The sequence below is a fragment of the Dermacentor andersoni genome, chromosome 7, assembly GCF_023375885.2.
Source record: "Dermacentor andersoni chromosome 7, qqDerAnde1_hic_scaffold, whole genome shotgun sequence".
In the NCBI taxonomy this organism is placed as follows: Eukaryota; Metazoa; Arthropoda; class Arachnida; order Ixodida; family Ixodidae; genus Dermacentor; species Dermacentor andersoni.
The window spans coordinates 121593228-121617612 of NC_092820.1; the positions used below are offsets into that span (position 1 = coordinate 121593228).

The following is a 24385-nucleotide window of genomic DNA, read 5'->3' on the forward strand; positions in this document are numbered from 1 at the left end:
AGGTAACAGTATTGCAGAGGATGCACAGAAGAGTATACTTCTTGTCTCGGCTCTCAGATCAAAGTGAACTGAAGTCCTCAGTGGGGGATGTTGTTCTTGTAAGGTGAACCAGTTCACCTGCAAAGAGGTGGCTGAAATTCTGGAGGGCTTCTAGGACCTCAAGCCCAATGATATTGCAGAAAGCTTCACGTTTTTTACTCGTGTCCAAAATGAAGAGAAATCAGCGGAAAAATCTACTGTCGAGCTCCGACGGCAAGCTGACAAATCCAACTTTGGGGGCATGCTGGACCTAATGCTACGGGACAGGATTGTATGTGGAATCCGGAGCAAAATGTCACAGAAAGCAATGGTTTCTCATGGGAGTTTGACCATGAAGGAAGCTGAGAGAATGGTACTGGCAGCAGGAGCTGTGGGTAAAAGCATCAAGCTCATGAAGACCATTGACGTGAAGATTGAACCAAACTACATGAGCTTATAGCAGGCAAGCAGCACGAAGCACAAATAGGCAAGAAAGTAAAGAGCGGAGAAGGTGCTGAAACAAAAGAGACTCAAAACAAGCCTGCAAGTTCAAGAATGCAAAATGCTTCGAGTGTGACAAAAAGGGGCTTGTATCTGTGTAGTGTAAGTAGCAGTAATCTGAGCACCTTCGCTTTAGTTGGAAGCCTCGACGCAATTGAGGCGTGTTGTTCTGAAAGTTCACAATCGCCAAAAGCCAAGCATTGGCGCTGAGTAACGAAATCATCCGTCCCGTGCGGCGCATGTTCTTCTGTGGAGGCATGAATGGAAATTGACATTGGTGCACCGTTATGTGTCATTCCCTGTGACGTCTACAACACTGCGCAATGTTGCCTCAAGCCCAGACGACAGACTTGAGGTGGTCCTGCTACTTGGGACTTCGGCTATCGCTGGAAAAGTTACGCTTACAGTTTCCTGTTACATCTCTTCGTGGATTCTTGACAGCAGAGACATATGAAGCACTCCTGCTCACAACATACTCTACTGCGTATTGTATTCGCTACCTTCTCGACAGAAAAGGTCCATTTTGTATTAACAAGAAAGTTCCGTAGTGATCCTATCGAATCACTTTTTGGGACACTGAAGCGATCCGTAGGCTGTAATGACCAGCTGGATGTCCGAGCTGCAATCTCTGGACTAGAAAAGTTCTGAAGACGAGCATTGCAGCTACATCGCAAGAATGCAATGTTGTCCGCACCGAAGAAACTGGACCGAGCAAAGGAGTTTTGCCTGCAAGTACACAAGCATGTGAGGGCTCAGCTGAACTTCCTGCAGTAGCTGCCAATGTGCTTAAGTGCCTAAAGCTTCCGAGTATACCAAGTTTTCCAACACTGCAGCTGTCTGCAATTGTTTATGTAGCCGGTTATATTGCCCGTGTTGTTAGGGAGCATCTGGATTGTGAAAGCTGCTGTGCAGTGACATCGAAGCCATTGACCAAGCAACCACTCCAGCAGCTGACTTGGCACCAGGACCGAGGTGGGTTGCTATACCCTTCCGATAAACTGCTTCATGTGTTGGAGACCCTGCCGCGCTTTGCTCAAACGGCTCTTGAAGAGAAATCACTGCTTCAGAAGCCTCTGAAGACTCTTCTAGAAGCGGCTGTTCCAGCTGTTTCAGAGTCGGGTCTCCTCCACTGCTCCAACGTTCAACACCACCAGGATCTTGCTGCATTGGTGCGCACAAAGTTCATAAAGCCGCTCCTTGTGAACTACGCCTCTACAGCCACAGATAAAAGTGATGTATATAAAACATTTTTTCGAAAGCCCCCTTTCAGGAAAGTATGTTAAGCCCCTTTCAGGAAAGTATGTTAAGCAACGCTGTGAGTAAGCTCTCTTCGTGTTCTTAGGAGTGAAAGAAGCCTTGGTTTCTTTTTTTCGTCGGATGAGGACGCCAAGACCCCGCGAATCATTGGCGTAGCCAAGGTTTCAGCCAAGGGTTCAACCCCTCCCCCCCCGATTTCTTTTAATTTCGCATGTGTATATATACATGCACACATACAAAAACATACACGTACATACAACATGCACGTCCGGAGTTCACGGAGATATTGCATCGCGCGCTTCCATTCATTGTGCACCTTGTTTTCAGTTCCTGGTGAAGCGGCTGGTGCTCATGCATCGCAAATTTACACGCCACGAGTGCGTCACACAGAGGTTCGCAGCCCCTTCAGCTCAGTGTACGTAATGGGCGCGATAAGCAGGTTGCAGAAATTCAACTGTGCATGTGCTTTCAGTTCTCGAGAATCGCATAAGTTCCATCCATCGCGAGCTGTCCTTTAAAGGCGGCTTAGCACTCTGCTGGCGCGTACGCTTTAGACGCTGCACAATCGAGCCACGCTGCGCAGCAAACATTCGTACCCTATATATTATAGCAGTGTGCGAGCAGCGCGCGTTCGTTCGCCATTTACACACAGTCTAGTTGAGTGGCGCCCCCACAAAGGTAAGCGGCGGCGCCGTGCAACTCGACTGACTGCGCGTCCCCTTTGTTCTCTCCGCAAAATGGCAGGCACTGCAAAAAGAGGCACTGATACGGTGCGCGCGCGAACGAGATGCGAGCCATGCTGTCAGAGTTCAAGAGTAGTTTCCTCAAAATAAAAAAAAAAATGTGACGTCACATCCCGTAAACCAAACTTATTCTATCTCACCTTCTCTCAGCTAACGCATGCGCAGCGACCACAGAGCCCTCGGGGGCGATGTTCAGTGAGCAGTCTATTCAGTGCGCAGAGCTTTAAGTTCCATATCTAGCCCAACTCCCAACGCATGCGAGAAACGGCATCCTACCAACTGTTTCTGTTTGACGGATACGGTGTCTTCTTGGACGCGTCATATAATACACATATAGGTCCGTCGCACAGCTTTACTAATGCGATTCGCAGTTCGCAAGGCGGTTAAACGAAATGTCCCGCTTTAACTGCAGGCAGTTTGAGCGGGCGATAGTCAACAAACGTCACAGAAACAGCGCGTTGACAATAAACGCAAAAGTAAAGCTTGGCGCACGATGATAAGAGAATAAAATAATAAAAGAAATGGAGAAGCCGCAGTCTGCCGCAAGTTCTTTGCGGACATGTCAGCTGCTGGCCGCCGGCTTCACACGTAATACACCCTGCTGTCGCGGTAAAGAACTGCGACGTCGCATTTGGTGGCTCTCCGTTAACGTCGCCTTAGAGCGCCTGCGCTTGCTTCCGCTTCGGGCCACGCGAAGCGGGGAGTAGAGCTGCCACTTGTCCTCCACGGCCATCATGCCCTGCACCGTGTTCGAGGGCGGCAGGTGCCTCGTCTCCGGCAGCTCGAACGCCATCGTGCCCAACAGCAACAACATGGCGGCGGAGACGGCGTACGCAACGCTCTTGAGCAGCGGCGACGGGATCTCGTTCACGAACGGCGCCACCAAGGCACCGAGCCGGCCGCTCATGTAGCAGCAGCCCAGCGCCGCTCCTCGGATCACGGTCGGGTAGAGCTCGGCGGATAAGGCGAAAACCGTGATGGCGGACAGGTCGAAGACGACGAGCCCCGAGACGACGAGGACGGCGGCTAGCTGGTCGAAGACGTGGGCCACGGACAGGGCGCCCATGGCGAGGGACAGGGCCAGCATACTGGCGGCGAGAGACAGGCGCCGGCCGACGTGCTTGAGGACGTAGACGTCCGCCACGACGCAGGGCATCCGCAGGAGCACCAAGGTAGAGCGCGCCGCTTCGTTCGTGCGCATCACGTGACTCGTGCTGAGGTGCGAGAAGGTGCCGAACACCAGAAACCAGCAGCCGAAGATGATGGCCGACCGCTGGCGCAGGGGCTGGTAGGACAGCAGGTCCGACAGGCGTACCTCTGCGCAACGTTGACCACTACTATATATAGCGTCGGTGTATCCAAGAAGGGTGCCGAAATGTCGCCAGGTAACAGCAAAACACGCAGCAAGCGCTGGACACGCACGCACGGTATTACAGCGCGGGCGCAGTAGCTGAAGGCCAATTGCTGCAGTTCATCGTCGAAAAAGGGCCGACAAATCATTAAGAGTGCGCCGCGACAGCGGAACACCAATGACGAGCAACCAACGCGGTATGCACGCACGTGTACACGGCGATGACCATAGCAGGCGGCGCCAGGAGCAACCGACGCTAAGCCTCGTGACGACGGTGACTCCGCTTGATTTCGCGGGAAATAGTGCCCCGGAATATGCCGCATATACTGTTCTACAACCCTGCAGACTCGCCTTTCAAGAACTCGAGCAGAGCAGGCCGGCCGACAGGCGTACGTTGCCTTCACGTGGTGAGTGCGCGTGCGGCGCAGCCATAGATGGCGCAGCAGCGTAGTCTCTGACGTCACACTCGAGAGGACGCCACTCAAAGATCTCGGGGGGCTAATAGCTTCGATTGCTTAATAGCTTCGATGGCGAAGCATGGATCGCGATAGATTGCGATAGCAATCGATGCTTCGCCTTTCGGGTGAAACTGCGACGTTTCTCTCGGTGTCCCAATAAACGGCGTACCTCATCACGTGCTCGCCATCGGTTTCACCTTCATGCATCCCACAGAAGCTATATCTATCCCTGCCTTCCATCACCGACATATCTGAGCCTCCCAGGAGTTGCTGTAGCCGCCGGTTTAAGCGCGGATATGGCACGTGCATCGCAATAATCACCGTGGTCCGAGACGATGGCGTGGCCGCCTTCCGGTTCTTGCTGGGTCCCCAGGTGGTCGTGCTGCCGCTTCACCTCGCCCTTGAGCGCCGACAGCCGGCGCCTAAACTGCTGTGGCTCGATTGCGTTGATGTACGCGGCCCGAGCGAGCACGTTCTCGGCGTAGCGCAGCTCGCAGAGGGCCAGGAGCCAGCAGGGGGACTCCTCCACCAGGTACACCGCGGCGACCAGGCCGCACGTTGGCACCATGTAGGCCAACTGCGGAGACACCGACTGAAGGTTACGCGGAAAGGTCATTCTACGCACAATTAAGATTAGTATACAATGAAAGGAGACCTTCGTCTGCTTGTAACTGGGTGAAGGTTTGCAGGCGAGCTCGTCACGCACATGCAAGTCTAAAGTGAATAAAAGAGCGTGTCCATTCCACTTTGCTCCAACTACGCCCGTGTGTGTGTGTGTATGTATGTATGTATGTATGTATGTATGTATGTATGTATGTATGTATGTATGTATGTATGTATGTATGTATGCATGCATGCATGCATGTATGTATGCATGTATGTATGTATGTATGCATGTATGTATGTATGTATGTATGTATGTATGTATGTATGTATGTATGCATGCATGCATGTATGTATGTATGCATGTATGTATGTATGTATACAAGCATGTATGTATGTATGTATGTATGTATGTATGTATGTATGTATGTATGTATGTATGTATGTATGTATGCATGCATACATGTATGTATGTATGTATGTTGTCTACCAACCGGGAAAACCGGGAATTCTCAGGGATTTTGAATAGTCTGGAAATATATTTCCAGACTCAGGTAAAACTCAGGAAATTTATGTCTCTATCAGGGAAAATTAGCTGCAATTTTATTAAAGGGAACGAACGTCGCGGTAATGCTGGCTCGAGTAACAGAGAGGGATCGTAACAAATCGTCTTTGGCGCCGTGTCATCTGATGTAGGAGTTGCCAGTGAACATACAGCCAACGACCGACTTTCCGGACGGCCGATCATTCGGACGGCTTCGCGGCACCACCACGTACCCCATAGGGTCAATGTATAAGAACGCCTGAAATTTCGGAGGCAAGAACCCTTCGCCGTCCAATTTGCCGTACTTTTTGCCGTGGCCGCAGGTACGAGATGGCATTAATCAAAGCGACCACCGACGCCGGTTTGATTACCCCAAAACGGCGCTCTCGCACGCAGATCCTCTGGCAGCCGTAGCCACCAGCGCGGCTAACGCTAGGCCTAGCTGCTTCGACGTTCGCTATTAAGCTTCTTGCCGTTCGGCGCCGTGTTTTTCATTGAAAGAATTCGCCGCTCTCAGCTGTGGCACCGACTCCGCCTTTGTGGTCCTCGCGATTGGCTTCGAAGCTCGGAAAACACGACGTGTTGCATAATGCCGGTTCTTGAAAGTCAGCTTCGCCTCAGTACAGCAATGTTACGCAGTGAAGCATACGCAAAGGTATTGCGGAGAAGCATAACAAGCGTGAGTAGGGGCAATTGTCACGGGACACAGTACGTATTCTCTAATTATACACGCGTGCACCCGCGATCTCCTGTCACAGTATGAGCACCGGTATGCCTAATAAGTGTACTCGAAGGCCTCTTCGGATGTGCCAGTGGGGATTTGAGCCCTTAAAGGCAGTAAAAAACATGCATTCATTTTTTTTCGAACTGCCCGATTTTCGGATGTTTTCGCGGCCCCTTAGGGATTCCAAAAAATAGGACGTTGACTGTACAACTGACCAAGAGGATGATTCAAATGGTCTGTGGGGCAGCGGATTTGAGGAATGATAGGGAAATTAACTGTGCCGCCTCTTCTTTGAAGGAGCTAGAGCTCAAAAAGCAAAGTGTTCGCTGACGCCGAGATGCAGGTTACCCTCATCCAAACCAAAATAAACTCTTTAAAGCAGTGAAATGCAACACTGAGGCGTTGTGCGCGGGCTGAATGTCAGGATAGTTGAGGTTGGCTTACCAGCTGTTGGGAGAGAGTCTCACTTTTGCCAAGGTTCGGGCCTCAACCACTGAGCTTGCTATCAGCTGTTAGAATTAGCTTATATATCCCCTTCAGTCACAGCCTCCACGTTTGTGAACGCGACCTATTTTTGTCATTTCTGTGCAGTGATAGCATAGGATAGAACACAAACATCAAGCTTAAGGTAAATTGAACATTCTGATAACCTAAATTACTTTCATTTTACTTCTGAGGGATATGTATCGTTACGGGGTATCACTTTGGTGAAGGCATTACCGCGTTTTACGTGATGTTTGGCGTGGGGCATGTCGGTAGCTACCTCGGAATATTTTTCATTTTCTTGAAATGATTGATGCCAATGAATAACTTGTGCATGCACGTAATTCGAGCGGCGTATTTAATGCTTCGATGAAGAAACGTAGCATGACTGACTTTACAATATTCAAATACTTAGTTACTCTGTAATTATGATGTCTCATGATAAAATGCTCAAAGAGTCATTATACAGTCTTGATTTACTTTCGGTGGAGTCTCAAGAACCATCTGTGTTTCACACACGTATCGACAGTCGATCATAATGCGTGACTGAAGAGGATATTCAAAAATATTTGTTTCTGTATGCATCTCCTTTTTATTCGTATTTGAAAATGTTCGACTCGATTTGCAATGAGTTTTACTATGTTTTTTCGAAGGTATCTTATTCGATGCGCATTTTACTAACCCCTGCCTTCCTAATAAAATAAACGCCACTCCTTGCTATTCAAACTTGATTAAGTTGTTTATTTTTTAGCATGCTTACTAGAAAGTAACAACATCGGGTGACACGGTGTCTGGGCAGTCATGACACAAAATAAAGTTCTGTGTCACTCAGAAAAACTTTGCAAAGGCACTCGGGGAAAACCTGGAAAACTCACGGAATTTGGAAGTGTCAACTTGGTACAGACACCCTGCAGAATAACGGCACTTGCCGCCATCCACGAAGTCGACCGACGCCCTTTGCCAGTGTGTTAGCACCAAGTACACCTTGACAATTTGTACAGGTGCGCCAGAGCCAATTATACGTTCTCTCATTTCGGTGACGGTATACGGTCGAGGCGGAACTTTCCTCGCCATCGCCGTCTACTTTGGGCACTGGGCGTTGGTACACGGATGCGCACCCGATAGAGAGCGAGTTTGCAGGGGAAGCTTTGCGCCGAATTTAACTTATAGGGTTGCCAACCGAGTACAGCCTGCGCCAGTTACCTGCGCGTCGTGCCAGTTGGAGACGAAGACGTGGACGAGCTCGCTGTACACGGCCGCGAAGAACGTGGCTCCCGCGACAGCGATGGCGCAGTAGGGGGCGCGGTGCTCCGTGTCGGTCACCTCGAAGAGCATCACGTGGGACGCCACCAGCACGCCGGCGGCGCCCGCCGACAGCAGGAACCGCAGCGTGGAGAAGAGGGACACATTTTGGGCGAACGCGAGCGTGGTGCCGGCGAAGACGAGCAACACGAGCCAGATGCAGAGGACGGGCTGGCGACCGATGCGGTCGGCCGCTACGCCCGCAATCTGGAGACGGCGAGCGCGGATTTAGGCTTAAGATTCGACCCGGATCTTATTTGAACGTTTGTTTTAACTAATGCGCCTAATTTTTACGGTTGGTGTATCTCGCTCTATGCACCGTTTTACACCGCACCATACCCATAAGAGCCGCCTATATTTGGTTACGTGGCGTGCACCCGTCATTGAGCGCCGTCTGGTCGGCGTTTGCTCGTTTGTTTATGGTGGCCACGGTGGCAAGCCATGCGTGCGTGGCTAAGACCGCATCTGTGTCGCCCACCACGGACGACATAAAGCTTTGGCCAAAGGTGCCGAGGGAGTAGTATATATATATATATATATATATATATATATATATATATATATATATATATATATTATACAGGGTGTCCCAGCTAACGTTAGCCAAGATCTTAAATATCGAATATCATCATCAGCCTGGTTACGCCCACTGCAGGGCAAAGGCCTCTCCAATACTTCTCCAACTACCCCGGTCATGTACTAATTGTGGCCATGTTGTCCCTGCAAACTTCTTAATCTCATCCGCCCACCTAACTTTCTGCCGCCCCCTGCTACGCTTCCCTTCCCTTGGAATCCAGTCCGTAACCCTTAATGACAACCGGTTATCTTCCCTCCTCATAACATGCCCTGCCCATGCCCATTTCTTTTTCTTGATTTCAACTAAGATCTCATTTACCCGCGTTTGTTCCCTCACCCAATCTGCTCTTATCCCTTAAAGTTACACCCATCATTCTTCTTTCCATAGCTCGTTGCGTCGTCCTCAATTTCAGCAGAACCCTTTTCGTAAGCCTCCAGGTTTCTGCCCCATACGTGAGTACTGGTAAGACACAGCTGTTATACACTTTTCTCTTGAGGGATAGTGGCAACCTGCTGTTCATGATTTGAGAATGCCTGCTAAACGCCCCCCAGCCCATTCTTATTCTTCTGGTTGTTTCAGTCTCATGATCTGGATCCGTGGTCACTAGGGGTGCGATCTTGTACGCGTTCCAAAATAGAACGGAGGCGTTTCGTTCCACCGAGTCAAATACGATTCGTCAATATGAACCGCGCCGAACGCCATGACATCAATTGTGACGTGATATCTGCTGTCAATCATTCCGTGTCGTCTGCTATCGGACGAACGGAACAGAACATACCGCCTATTTCGTGACGTAAAGAACGAACCGCCTCCGTTCTATTTTGGAACGCGTACAAGATCGCACCCTAGCTGTCCTAAGTAGATGTATTCCTTTACCACTTCCAGTGCCTCGCTACCTATCGTAAACTGCTGTTCTATTCCGAAACTGTTAAACATTACTTTAGTTTTCTGCAGATTAATTTTCAGACCCACCCTTCTGCTTTGCCTCTCCAGGTCAGTGAGCATGCATTGCAATTGGTCTCCTGAGTTACTAGGCAAGGCAATATCATCAGGGAATCTCAAGTTGCTAAGGTATTCTCCATTAACTCTTATCCCCAATTCTTCCCAATCTAGGTCTCTGAATACCTCCTGTAAACACGCTGTGAATAGCATTGGAGAGATTGTATCTCCCTGCCTGCCGCCTTTCGTTATTGGGATTTTGTTGCTTTCTTTATGGGGGACTACGGTGGCTGTGGAGCCGCTATAGATATCTTTCAGTATTTTTACATACGGCTCGTCTACACCCTGATTCCGTAATGCCTCCATGACTGCTGAGGTTTCGACTGAATCAAGCGCTTTTTCGTAATCAATGAAGGCCATATATAAAGGTTGGTTATATTCTGCACATTTCTCTATCACCTGATTGATAGTGTGAATATGGTCTATTGTTGAGTAGCCTTTACGGAATCCTGCCTGGTGCTTTGGTTGACAGAAGTCTAAGGTGTTCCTGATTCTATCTGCGATTACCTTAGTAAATAGTTTGTAGGCAACGGACAGTAAGCTGATCGGTCTATAATTTTTCAAGTCTTTGGCATCCCCTTTCTTATGGATTAGGATTATGTTAGCGTTCTTCCAAGATTCCGGCACGCTCGAGGTCATGAGGCATTGTGTATATAGGGTGTGGCCAGTCTTTCTAGAACAATGTTCCCACCATCCTTCAACAAATCTGCTGTTACCTGATCCTCCCCAGCTGCCTTCCCCCTTTGCATAGTTCCTAAGGCATTCTTTACTTCTTCCGGCGTTACTTGTGGGATTTCAAGTTCCTCTAGACTATTCTCTCTCACGTTATCGTAGTGGGTGTTACTGGTACTGTATAAATCTCTATAGAACTCCTCATCATATACGAGGACGCAACCAATGCGATTCTGGCAGCAGCCAACTTCAGCACCAGGAGGATCTTTTTTTCATAATTGAACTGTCGATAATTAGATGAGATTGAAGAAGTTATTTAATTACTTGATGGATGGATGGCTACAACTTTCTTGTACGTCCGGCAAGGTTTAACGCCACCCGGGCTCAGGTCTCCCACGGGGGAACGTCAAGGCCCTGCCTCAACGCCGCCTCACGGGCGGCGTTGAGCGCGTATTCTCTTAGTAAATTAATAATTGTGTTTTGATATATACTTGATTAAGTTGTTTGCAGTGTATTACGTCCCGCGTAATTATTAAAGTAACCGTCAAACTAGCACAAAGGACAGCTACTCGCCGAACGCACCGGAGCGCCGACCACGCCTCCGGCCATGTACGCCGCGGCGAGCGCCGACACGATCCAGCCGCGGCCGCACACCAGGTCCCACTCGTCCACGATGGAGTGGACGTGCGAGTCGCCGAAGAAAATGCCGTGGCAGGGTTTGCCTGAGCTTGCCCCGGACTCGTACTGCCAGCCGGCGTCGCAGGGGACCGCGGTCCGGTTGTCCGGGGTCTCGCCGGACGACTCTGGGTCCGGCAACGGAGGCTCGAAGCGCAGGCACTGGCTTCTGCTCTCACCGCCGTCTTGGTCCCGGACGACCGGTATGCCGACGTTCCTCCACGCCTCCGGGGTCATGTACGAGTACGTGGCGGGAGGCCTGGGCCAGTTGAGAAGAGTTTCGAGGGTGCGTCCCTTCAGTAATGCTGGCCTATACAGAATACGACGAAGCTCGAGCTGAAAGGGCGACGTGCACCGGTCTGGCGCAGCGTACGGGCGCAGTGGCTATGGTGTTGTTCGACACCATATGGTTCCACAGCCGGCTGCCGCGGCCGCACTTCGATGTTGACGGAATACATAACGCTCACTTTCGGATCTTTCGGCGAATTTTAAGGCAACTCCCAGGCAGCAACAATTAATGAGGAGCTGTCGACGGTGGCGTCTCTTTGGAAGTTGCTTGGGAGCTTTAGCGTGTGCTTTGAACTTATCTTGTGACCGTTAATTCACCCGCTCAATCACTCGGCGGGTATTGAATTGCGACCTTAATTTTGTTATTACACGGCGTAGAAAATGCTGTTCAGCGCAAAATCCCCGAGATGACGACATGAAAGCGGATACCGGCACTCGCTCGCTCGCTCACTCACTCGCCGAGTGTTCCATGCACGTGACAAGACAAAACCCCTTTACACGCATACGCGCACGTACACAAACAGCTCATTACAGCCTGTGCATACATGGTTATACTACATCGGCATTGTTCAACGCACCACGCATAATGTCGGTTACTATAAATCCACAGTCAAGTCAGTAGCCTCCTGCGTTATCCTATGAGGCCGGAAATCGAAGGAAGGCAAGTAAACGTCTCGAGCATATAAAAAACTGCCTAAAGAGCGACGGAAACGAAAATAAATCGACAGGAAGACTGTAGCATCGATCAGAGAACAAACGCTGCAAGGTGCTGCTGCTGCTGCTAAAGAAAAGTGCGGCCTCAAAATAGTCCAGGTTGCGCACCGTACCTGCACCAGTGGTCCACGGGCCTTGCCAAGTTGGCGGAGGCAAGTGCGTGCACGATGGTCGTGAAGAAGGCCAGTGTGGTGCAGACCAGCACGATCGCCTGGAATCGGCCGTGGCCGCAGATGAGGACCTGGTCCAGCGGCGACGTGGGCGCTGCCGTCGTGGCCGTGGCCGCGGTCGTAGCGGCCACGGCGGTGGTGCTCTGGCCAACGTCCTGCTGACCTCCCGGTGGCGACAGCGGGGACGTCGGATCGGACGTGGGCAGGGTGACCTGAAAAATCCTAATCGCCGCGTACTCTTCGGCGCCGGCGGCCACCTTGATGGCCTCCCGCCGACCGTCGTGTGGCGAGAGCGAGGACGTCTGCAGAGCGCTCAACGGCTGGTGGACGGTGGTGTGTTTGTTTTTCGCACTGGCCGCCTTGACGGTGTCCCGCTGAACGTCGTGCGACGGCAGCGACGACGTCGGAGTGGTCGTCGGCTGATTGGCGGTGGCGGCCTGCTTGTCTTCGGCTCCGTCCATGTTGGCGGTCGCCCGCTAACCCTCGTGTGGCGACACCGGTGAAGGCCGAGCTGTCTTCGGCTGTGTGGAGGCAGTGACGCGGTTTGCGTTGCAGTGGTCGACGGTTCGTATCTCGCCACCTTTGGCGCGAAGGCTTGAGGCGTTGCAAAGGAGCGGTGCCGGAGTGCGACCTAACCGGTGCGTTCCGAAGCTGCTTCTCGTCGCGTGATGCCGCGTGCACCGGCTACCTCGCGATGGTTTCTTCTGCTTCTTCGCTGACGAAAATCTGCCTAGGTTATACGGTGGCGACTTGTAGTTAAAAGTACTAATAAAGAAAACAAAAGCCGCGTGTTGTGCAGTTGGCAAATTTCTTGTCGTTTTGTCGCCTGGTGTTTTCTGTTTGCTTGATACCTACGTTCGTTTTTTTAGATTATTCAGTGCCTCACCTCCTTTACCACGTAGAGGGTAGCCGACCGGACGTCCCTCTTGTTAGCCTCCCTACATTTCTTTGTTTTCGCTCTCTGTCTCGATTACATATTCAGCCGGAAGATCAGGTGCCACCCTTAAGCACCGCACCGTCGTCTGGTTTCCCGCCCACCTGGGTCGCATCCCGGGCGCCCCGCCCAACCTCAACGAGACAATCCACGACGCTGCGCGCGCGCTTACCGACCGCGCCGTCATCACCGGTCAACCGCGTGTCGACGAGTTGGATGCGAAGAGGGACGCCCCAGTAACGTACACCGAAATCACTAAACACTTTTACCTGTGACATGATAGGGGATGTGGTAGATAATTCTGCTAATTATGAGGGCTTGCACGATTCGGAGTAGATTTTTCTTGGAGTCCATGTCGGTGGTTTGTAATTTGCTTGATCACGTGCGTTACTTGGGCGATTTATTGTCGGAGTATGCGTAGGGTATGTGAAGACGTAGCACACGTAGTCTGTCTACCCTTGGAATAACGTTGCCATAGAAATGCAATGTGATGGCTGGTGGAATATCGGCCTTATTATAGGCTAAACCCCATGAGCGCGATTTTGTGCGCGACAGCGACGAGCGGCGGCTTCGAGCGACGGATCGGGGCGTCGCTTGAACAGATCGCTCGGTTCTGCAAATCTAGAATTCGTCGCTCGTCGCCGGGAAGTGCTATGAGCAACTAGCCAATAGCGCGAAGCCGGAACTGGATGTACAGTCTGTTTCACACTTAGGGAAAAACTCGGAGCGCATTGCATCGGCGATGCGGCGAGCGCTGGAGTCCCGCGGCGGAAGCAGCTCGCGCAGGCGCAGACGCTCTAGGGGCGGAGTCGTGATATGCGTCGTCTGCTACGGTGGCGCACGCTGGCCGCATTGTCGGGAAGAGTGCTACGGTCAAAGGCAGTGCGCGTATTCCATTGTTACTGCGGGAACTGAGCCGATATTCCATATTAAGCGTTGTGCGACGCCAAACTCTGAGCTTTCATCGACCACATTCGAGTTCTACAAACTTCTTTTGACGGCATGCTTCTTTCGTTTTTTCGAAAGGCCGGGGTACTTAGTGCGTGCACGTATATTTCTTCGCTGTGTATGTTACCGTAACACGCAGCGACAAGAAAGGGACACCGAACTGTGCGCGCAACGTGCTCGGTCTTTATTTGACGCGAAAGGAAAACATTACTCAATATAATGACTATGCGAGTCGAACATGGTGAAACAAACGGATAAGATTAAAAGAATGCTTTAGGTTAAGGCATTGAGCTGAAAGTGTCTCTTCTCGACAATAGTTCATTACACAAGACAGGCTCTACCAGCCGACGAGGAAATGCACGCGTCACGCTCCGAACATCACTTAGTATCTCGTCATGTCTCCAGCGGCAGCGATGACAGCGCTCATTCTGGAGGGCAGTGAGTTGCAAATTTAATCGGTAAGTCATGCGTTCATACGCAGCACGTCCCACTCGCTGATGATGGCCGACTTTGTGGTGATTTGGCGCTCTTTAAACTTCTGAAGATAAAAAGCTAAATGACCTTGAAAAGCCAATGCAGCGCCATCTCCTTCCTTCGCTCATTGGTGATCGAAGAACGGTGCGGCTCTCTACAGACACAGGAAGGTTTACATGATACAAGATTGATCTGAATAAAGCTGGCGCTTGTCCGTCTTAATTCATTCCAGCTTTTTAATCTGACCAGAACGGTGCTAAATCGTTAGCCTTGTTCTCATGGCCCGTGTACCTGAGAAAGAATGATTGAAGATTATTGAACTGTGTTCGAGGAACTATACTCAAAAGAAGATATCAGAGATGACAGGACGGTCGCTTAAAGCTGTCAATAGGATACTGCAGGCCTACAAGAAAGAAGGGCGCATCAAGGATGCCCCTCGCGGACGTCCCCCAAGGGCCACAACGGACGAGGAGGATTTATCCATTGTTGCGGCTGCTGTGGACGCCCCCCACGCTTCGCTTCGAGAGCTACGACAAAGCTTGCAGCTGAAGGCTTCGAGGTCTACGGTGAGGCGGCGGCTCAATGAAGCCGGCCTGAGGAGCAGATCAGCCGCGCAAAAGCCATTACTTAGGGCCACAAATAGAGTAAAGCGGCTCCATTTTCCACAAGAACATGAAGGGTGGACTGTGTCACAATGGAAAAACGTTGTATTCAGTGATGAATCCACGTTTACGACCGCTGGCGACCAGCGAGACCGAATTTGGCGCCCTGCCAAGACACGGTAAGTTATTTTCTGGAACCAATTGTTACTCAGCCATAGAAGTAAGACAGTAGTTCATAGTATTTAAGTTCGTTTACCTCGCATGCGTATCCAGCCTAATTTTATTTGCTTTGGGAAGACGAATAATTCAGTGTTAAGATATTTCTCCACTTAAGTAAAAAGTGCGACTATAATAGGCTAATATATTTGCTTAATAAAGTAGGCCTATGCACCTCGAGTGATCAACTTATTGCGGTAAGTATTGAAGTTTTACCATCGCAGGCAGTGCATGCGCTTGTGATTCAAGCCAGTGCTCGCAATGCATGCTGTAAACATGAACTTCTGTGTTGTTGGTACAGATTATTAGACAAGTTCATTATCTAATCTAAAATACCCGTAATCGATACATGCTTTCTTTTCTTGTCCCAGCTATATGCCGCGGTACCTGCAACGGGTCGCTGCGAGCGGGCGCACAAGTGTGAGCGTGTGGGCTTGCGTTACCAAAGATGGTCTTGGCCCACTGATACGCTTAGAAGGCAAGTTCACCGCTGAAAGGTACGGGGCAATCATAGACGATGTACTCATTCCCTACGTTCTTGACGGCCCGTTCCCGAAAGGCGACTATACATTCCAACACGACAGGTCGCCGATCCACACTGCTCGTGTTGTCCAAGAACTGCTGCATGAGCGCGGCGTCACTGTCCTGGAGTGGCCGACCTAATCCCCGGACCTCAACATCATTGAAAATGTCTGGGGCTTATTGAAATTATCGCTGGCGCGCCATCCTCTGCATGGGTTGTCCGAGGACAGGCTCTGGTCCACCATCGTGAGCGAGTGGGACGTGTTCCGAATGGACGCATCACTTACGGAGTCACATTACACATCCCTGCCCTCCAGAATGAGCGCTGTCATCGCTGCCGCTGGGGACATGACGAGGTACTAAGTGATGTTCGGAGCGTGACGCGTGCATTTCCTCGTCGGCTGACATAACCTGTCTTGTGTAATGAACTATTGTCGAGAAGAGACACTTTGAGCTCAATACCTTAACCTAAAGTATTCTTTGATTCTTATCCATTTGTTTCATCGTGTTCGACTTGCGTAGTCATTATATTGAGTGTTGTTTTTCTTTCGCGTCAAATAAAGACCGAGCACGTTGCGCGCACAGTTCGGTGTCACTTTCTTGTCGTTGCGTGTTACGGTAACACACACAGCGAAGAAATATACGTGCACGCACTAAGTACCCCGGCCTTTAGAAAGAACGAAAGAAACATGCCGTCAAAAGAAGTTTGTAGAACTCGAATGTGGCCAATGAAAGCTCAGAGTTTGGCGTCGCACAACGCCTAATATGGAATATCGGCTCAGTTCCCGCAGTAACAATGGAATACGCGCACTGCCTCTAACCGTAGCACTCTTCCCGACAATGCGGCCAGCGCGCGTCGCCGTAGCAGACGACGCATATCACGACTCCGCCCCTAGAGCGTCTGCGCCTGCGCGAGCTGCTTCCGCCGCGCGACTACAGCGCTCGCCGCATCGCCGATGCAATGCGCTGCGAGTTTTCCCCTAAGTGTGAAACAGACTGTACAACACTCAAGTGCTACTGATTGTGGCACGGAACGAGCAAACGATTGAATTTTTTTTCTTTTAAATAAACGTTTTGATATATATATATATATATATATATATATATATATGTATCTATAGTTCAAGGATAAGAACCTACCTGAAGGTTTAACGCGCCGCGACGCTCGCCAAGCTTCGACCGGGGCTATGCCCTACTCTGCACTAGCCCAGTTCGGCCCGTTTGTGGTGGGCCGCGAGGCTTGTGCTCACGAGTATCCGAAGAATGCTAATCGCATTAGTATGCGCACGTATACAAGACAGTTGCCCAACACATGCGTGCACAATGTAAGGCACCCTCACCACTCCGCATAATCACCAGACCAGTGATGACGGTGTGGTCACAAGTGCATCGCGTACTACGGACCCACTTCAACGCTGAGTATACATGGGAGGACTTGGCGGGGTGCTTGGACACCCGCCGCTGATGGAGCCGGTGTTAGTATTCGAGCTGTCTGAAGTGGTTGCGAAGTGATTGCGGATGACGGACCGGGATCAGTAGAACGGTTTCCTGACGGCCCGAGGGTTGCGCAGTCGAATGTCAGCGAGTCGCGCCGGAAAAAAAAAAAAAAACGTCCGACGGGTGTTTGGAACCAACAGCGCGCATTCACTGGTCGGACCCAACCGGGGCCGTTGCACCCCATGCAGTGGTTCGCCGTCGCGACGGCGTTCGCTATTCCGAACGCTCTGCGAAGGGACCTGTGCAGAGGGGGCTAAGTCTCCACGCCACTCCTGTGCTCGCCACGGGAATTTCGGTGCGCGCTGCAGTTGCTTGTGCTAGGGCCTAAACCTGACAAAAGCACCCGTACTGCACACCCTTAAGGAATTCGAAGGGCATATTCCGCAGGTATAACGCTTTTTACGGGTGCGGGATTCGTATTTTTGCAACGCAGTAAAACTGTCGATTTCGCTACAGTGAGTCAGAAACATACGAAAACGTGTCAAAGAGGGTTCGTGTATATCTGCAGGCGGTCGCGTGTTCATGCGAAACATACGAGATGTACGGATATAAGTATACCGATTGGGTCACACTTATTACGTCTCGCGAAGACTTCCAAGCGTGCTCGGTAGAGGAAAAGCGTGACGTGGACCATGTCATCACAAAAGATGTTTATCTTTTGAAGTCTTCCTTGTTTTGTACATTTGACCATTCGTGGACAGTTAGCACTCCTCTGTCTCTTGCGTGTCCCCCCTTTTGTTCATGCTCCTTACTTTGCGCCAGAGACATTATCTTTTGCAAGCTTATGAGGTTCTACATGACAAAGCCACGATCTGTTTATGAGGCACGCCGTAGTGGAGGGTTCCGCAAATTTGGACCACCTGGAATTCGTTAACGTGCACCTAAATTTAAGTATACACGGATGTTTTCGCATTACGCCCCCATGTAAACGGGGCCGGGATTCGATCCCGCGACCTCGTGCTTAGCAGCCCAACACCATAGACACTAAGCAAGCATGGCCGGTAGCAAGCTTAGGCATCAGCTGACCCAAGAACAAGTTCTTCTGGAGTGCCTGTTTTTTGCTGTCGAACGCGCTGCGCGTCTCTGGATACCTTCTAACCCTCAACCAAGGTAATCCGCGCATGCGCCGTTGATACTGAGACGGTGCGACTGCGGAACGCGTCTGGAGTGTCCGTACAATTACTGTCAAAATGAAAGAGTTTAGCATGAAGTTGAGAAATTTGTCACTTTGGCAACAGAAACGGTGTCACAATTTAGTTAACTGAATCTTCTAAAAGTACGTCAAAGGCGTTAAAAAACTTGATGTAATATTTCACGAGCCACTCGAAAATGAGCGGGTAGATTTTATTTCAAAGACCAAGCTGTTGATGCCGGGAGGTGGGCGGCCACCCTATTTCAGATGGCAATGGCACCGCGATAGCTTGTCCACTAGCCATCGCTCGAAAGTGCGTGAATAATTTTGTGAGTAACACTTTCGCTGGAATGGGGAAGAAGAAGTGTAATGATTTGACGCGAGGTGTAAACTACAGCATCGTTTTGGTCCGCTTCGGACGATGTAACAGATCATCTGTACACTTTATATAATTGTGGGGTCTCTTCGCGGCGCAGAGTTAGAGTACTTCGTGATTAATTTATTGATTCACCGTAGTTTGGTAAAAAGATTTTTAAAAAACGTATAAGGATACCGTAAATTAAACTTTCGCTGCTTTCGCTTCCTACCGGGTATACGCAAAGTTTAGCTTTGTCGAACGCAACAAAACTGATTCAAATAACTTCAGCAGCTGTCTGACGAGAGAATTTCCGCGTTCCACATATATTTATAACAGGAACGTCGGAGTTAGCCCCAAGCCAAAGTGAAACTTAAATTCTATCTAATGTGCAGTGAGTAGCTTGTTTTTAGTTGGAATATCAATTTCTTTTATTACTATTTTTTTTTTATTGTTGCAGAATTTAGCCTGCTGAATTCCGCGGTATACCTCAGCGGGCAAAAGCTGAAGCGCCGTCCTGGGCCTATGCTCGTAAACAGCGAGAGGGTCTATATATATATATATATATATATATATATATATATATATATATATATATATATATATATATATATATATATATATAGCTGTGCGAGTCCGCGCCGCTGTTAAACATCTGCCTGTGCGCTTTCACGCTTGCAGCAGTGCCATGCTGAAGTCTGAGGAAGCGATGAAAATGGATGTACGATTCTCATTTTTTTTCGTTCTTTTTCTTTTCCTTTTTTTTTCTCTTTGCTCGCTCCATAAAGTGACACTCGCGTGCTACAACCGGAACTATATGACACCGTGGCGGTCGACAGCCGGAACGAAGAACGTATAGGTTTACGGCAACGCGGCGCGCACATGTAGTCACGTGCGACTTGAACAACCACGTGTACAAGTGTACGCGCTCCGCGCTTCTTTTGCCGTTCTATCATCGCGCAGCGGCGAGCGAACAATCTTTAAAGCGAAGCTTCTTATTTTTTTCTTTCCCCCCCCCCCCCCCCCCCCCGAAACATTTCCGGATTATGCTTATGGTGTGTTATTGTTCTTGTCTGAACGGCGACGCACTTAATCAGACATAGACTAACGTTATATGACACGCACACGCACACGTGATTTTTGACTCCCTTCTTCTGGTGCTGCCTCATCTGCCGCGTCGTTTCGCCGAATAGCTCAAACACGCGCAAAAAAAGCTTTTAAAACATTACGGGTCCGAAGGTGAGATCGAACCTCGGTCTTCCAGCACAATATACAACCCGACGATCTTAACCGTTCGGTCGAAATCGCACGGTCACATCTCATCGTGTCAACGCCGGTCAACTGTTTTGAGAGACGTTGGCAAGTGCGAAAGTTCGCCGAGCGCACGCAAATGGGAGGGCGCACGCAAGACAAAAGACGCGGCGCTGGAACGGGCGAATGAAATATTTATGAATTGCCATCCGGGATTTTTCGCTCACGGCCAACGCCGCCGATGCCGACACCGACGACACCGGCTTTTCTGCGACACGAGCTCCTTAACGCTATCGCGTTAATAGTCCACCCTACAGCGCTATACCTGCCGCGTCGTACGCTTCTTTCTCTCCGCGTGCCTCCGTCTGACTAACGTCGAACGTCGTCTCACCGCTGCGTCGGCGTCTCAAGCGTGCGCATTCGTGTGAACGAGGCCTGTCTCTATTTCGGAAGGGTTGAAATCCGGGCCAGTTGGTACGTAGTGGAAGGGAAAAAAAAAACAGTCACAAAAGAGAAGAAGAGAGGTTCACACCACAACGACTGGTGAACATTCAGAAAGACGCCCAGAGAGGAAATGCCTTGCAGAAGGGTTGAAATCTGGGCCAGTTGGTACGTAGTTGAAGGGAAAAAAAACCAGTCGCAAAGACAAGAAGAGAGGTTCACACCACAACGACTGGTGAACATTTAGAAAGACGCCCAGAGAAGAAGAAATGCCTTGCAGAAGGGTTGAAATCCGGGCCAGTTGGTACGTAGTTGAAGGAAAAAAAAACAGTCACAAAAGACAGGAAGAGAGGTTCACACCACAACGACTGGTGAACATTTAGAAAGACGCCCAGAGAGGAAATGCCTTGCAGAAGGGTTGAAATCTGGGCCAGTTGGTACGTAGTTGAAGGGAAAAAAAACAGTCACAAAAGACAAGAAGAGAGGTTCACACTACAACGACTGGTGAACATTCAGAAAGACGCCCAGAGAAGAAGAAATGCCTTGCAGAAGGGTTGAAATCCGGGCCAGTTGGTACGTAGTTGAAGGAAAGGTTCACACCAGTCGTTGTGGTGCGAACCTCTCTTCCTGTCTTTTGTGACTCGTTTTTTTTTTTCCTTCATGTCTGTGTTTCCGCACCTAGCTCGTGAATGAGGTGTATGGTTCATAAACAACCATCGCACAGCCTTGACGTTGTCACCTGTGCGGTTGATAAAGCACGAACGATGCATGAGATTGCGCATTGCAGAGGAAGACAATTTGCGTCCGCGTTTGTTTAGTTTTGCCGCATTTTAATGAAACGCTTCACGAAGGCGATTCACTTCGCAAAGATTCCCGACGTGGGCATTCTCTGGATCTGCGTGATTTCTTTTTCTTCTTTTTTTTATTCGATTCACCGTATAATCTTTCTTTACTCCCGAAAAGAAAGTCTAAAGGTTGAAATGGAAATATGTCACACTGGTGACATATTTGTTACACATATGTGACATAAGTGAGTAAAGTGTAAAAGAAGGCGAGGATACAGAGCGCCGAAAGTAAGACACGCGCGTTTTATTTTCTGCCTTGTACACGCCGTTCTTTTTGATTTCTTCGAGCCGTTTAACTGCGTATATATACAAGAGCAACGAACCGATCACCTGATATTAAGTTTTTTTACTTCTAGCGAGTTGACATCGGTCCTTTTTTCTTCGACTTTATCAAGAACAAACTATTACTGTACAGTACAAAAGTATGCACATACGCAATATTTACCTGTGAACGGCGGACCCGATTCATCCCGCGAGATCACCGGACTACGATTCCCGACACCATGGACGTCACTGTCAAGATCACGTGCTTAAGTTATAGGTGCTTGCGTATGCGTATATTTAGGCCCGTGCACGTTGAATGACCCCCGTGGAGTCTCGTAATTATTTAGGAGCCCTCTCGCCTCCTCTCCTCACGTACCTCGTTTACCAATGCGGCCTTCCTCATAGCCTTTGTGTCGCTTCGGGACCAACCTCTACTCCAGTTAGAGCCCGCGAAGTACCTGAATAAATAAGTAAATTTGATTTAGACGTCGGTACCGTTGCCGTCTCGTGTGCTAGTCGACGACAAAAAACGGGTGTGATTCACGTGTACCTTCACACGCCTGCGTATACACAGCTTTTATGGGTGCGAGGGAACCATCGAGCACCTATTTGTGTACCTGCCGACGCTACGATGCGAAACGCCTCTCTCTGCGGGCAACTTTACACCGAGTGGACTCAAGACCGTTCACCGAGGCAAAGATACTCGGACCGTGGCCACACCCCTCACTGGCACGAAAAGCGATTCGTGCACTAGTGCAATACTCGAAGTGCACCGGCTTACGAGACCGTTTACAGTGTCCCTGGGTACAGTGTCCCTCCCACACGCACTCAGTGCTTACTCTTTCCCTTTTCCATCTTTCTATTTCCCTTTCCCCCAGCGTAGGGTAGCAAACGGGGTGCTCTTCTGGTTGACCTCCCTGCCTTTGCTGTCCTTGATTTCTCTCTCTCTCTCTCTCTCTCGCTCTCTTGTATAACTCGATCACGCGGCCGAGATGCGGGGATACGGTGGCCGCAGAAACGAGTGCAGTTAGAAACGCATCTCTCGCGACTTGTGCAGCGAGCCGCGTTGATTGGTAGGCGGACGTCACGTGGCCATCGTTAAACAGGCGCCGCACTGCGATGCGGGACGACTTGGTGGCGTTGTCGCTCGCAAAGGCTCTACACTACAGATCAAAAGGGAGGAAGGGGCGTATTTCTCGGGCCAGAACCACTTTCTGTGTTTACTTAACCGGTTCCCCGAGTCATTGGGTCGGGTAATGCGATGCGGAAACAATTTGCACACAGACAAAGGCTCCTCCTTCCACTATACTCTGGCCTAGCCCGATAACGTGTTCGTCTTTTTGTTGTTTCTTTTTTTTTTCACGCCGTAAGCGAGGGTTTAGATGTGCGTTAATCATCACCGCGTTACCCGGTTGTCTTGCAAACCAGGAAGAACGCGACGCTGCTCTGGGTCTGATCTTTTGATGGAAATCGTACTTGGACAAGTCGGTTAAACATTGGTTTAGGGAGCGCTTGTCTCGTCCGGCTTTTCTGTTACGTGTATCCGTGTGTGTGTGTGTGTGTGTGTGTGTGTGTGCGTGTGTTATTGCGCCCAGATCCCCTTCTTGGCATTCGTCTGCCTGGAAAAAAGAAAAACAACAACAACAAAGACACTTGCAGCGGCGTTGCATTTCCATGTCTCGGCACGCTATAATCATAGCGAACCACGAAGATGCGTATTCACAAAAGGGGCCTCTATACTCGAAGCCTTCGCTCGACTCCATCGAATGGAGCGCATCGCTGTGTCTCTGTGGAAGAAAACAGGGAACGTCAATATGCGTGGCCTCTGAGAATGCGCGCGATCTCGGAGGCCACGGAATTACGCTCGTCGGCTGATTCTTGCTACGAGGTGTTGATTGAGAAAGAAATTTTCAATGGGCTGGAGTGCAGACTTCCAGAGCACTTTCGCGGCTGCTCGATGCACGCGCCCAAGGTTGTGCGTTGTTTATCGAGCGGCCGTGACAGTTTGGTGCACAATTTTCGCTAGGGAATCGTCATGTGGTGTCGTAGTAACCGCTTCGGTCGAGAGTCGGCGATGGCCTCTCCCAAACTATGGATGGATGGATGGATGGATGCAAAACTTTAATAAAGGTCCTGAGGTACGCGACTCAGCGCGCTGCGGGCCGCTCCCACGTTGGGACAGTCAGGCCATGCCCGACCGCCGCATCGTGGGCCCATAGCTGCCATAGGTAGCGGGTTCAAACACGTTGCGGTGTATATTGTGAACCGACTACCGGTGAAACCGTGATACGTGCAGCTTCACTTCGCGCCTGTGCGTGGAGCGCATAATTAGCCGCATGGCGAACTAGCCAAGGACGTGGTTGATCCCAAACTATGAAGAAAAAAAATCATGGACATCTACAAATACGGCAAGAAAGAAATCGGGATAAGAAATCTATACGATAACGCACAGGGCAGTGCCTGGCTATCTGAGGCCCGAGCTGGCTGCTTGAGGACAAGAAAATACTTTATCAAATATTCGCCACGAGATGAGACATGCGTCGGCAGCAGCAAAAGTCAGGAAACGTTCTCAGTGCATCGTAATGGAATGCCAGGACATTCACCCAGCAAGACCCATAGGATCTTACAGAAGCGCTGGGATTGAAAGCGGAATGAAGCAATAACAGGTCAGCAATGGAGAAGAGATGTTTAGAGTATTGATGAAAAAAAAAAAAGAGGATCAGAGATTGGTGCGACTGGGGTCTCTACAGGCATAAGAAAGTGTAAAATACAGAAATGTAGGTTTTTATTCAAATAGGAAAGATAAGCGAGAGATAGGTCACATG

At 50.0% G+C, this 24385-nt stretch overlaps 1 protein-coding gene across 1 annotated transcript; it reads right to left on the reverse strand.

Annotated features, from left to right (window-relative positions):
- Positions 1–2091: 2091 nt before the first annotated feature.
- LOC126534683 (solute carrier family 22 member 7-like) lies at positions 2092–12540 on the reverse strand. The gene is made up of 5 exons (XM_055072923.2): positions 12023–12540; positions 10815–11166; positions 7886–8191; positions 4650–4920; positions 2092–3836 (listed from the first exon to the last, which is right to left on the reverse strand). Exons 1-5 carry the CDS (start codon positions 12538–12540, stop codon positions 3082–3084), a joined length of 2202 nt encoding a protein of 733 aa, XP_054928898.2. The 3' UTR covers positions 2092–3081.
- Between the last annotated feature and the right edge of the window lie 11845 nt (positions 12541–24385).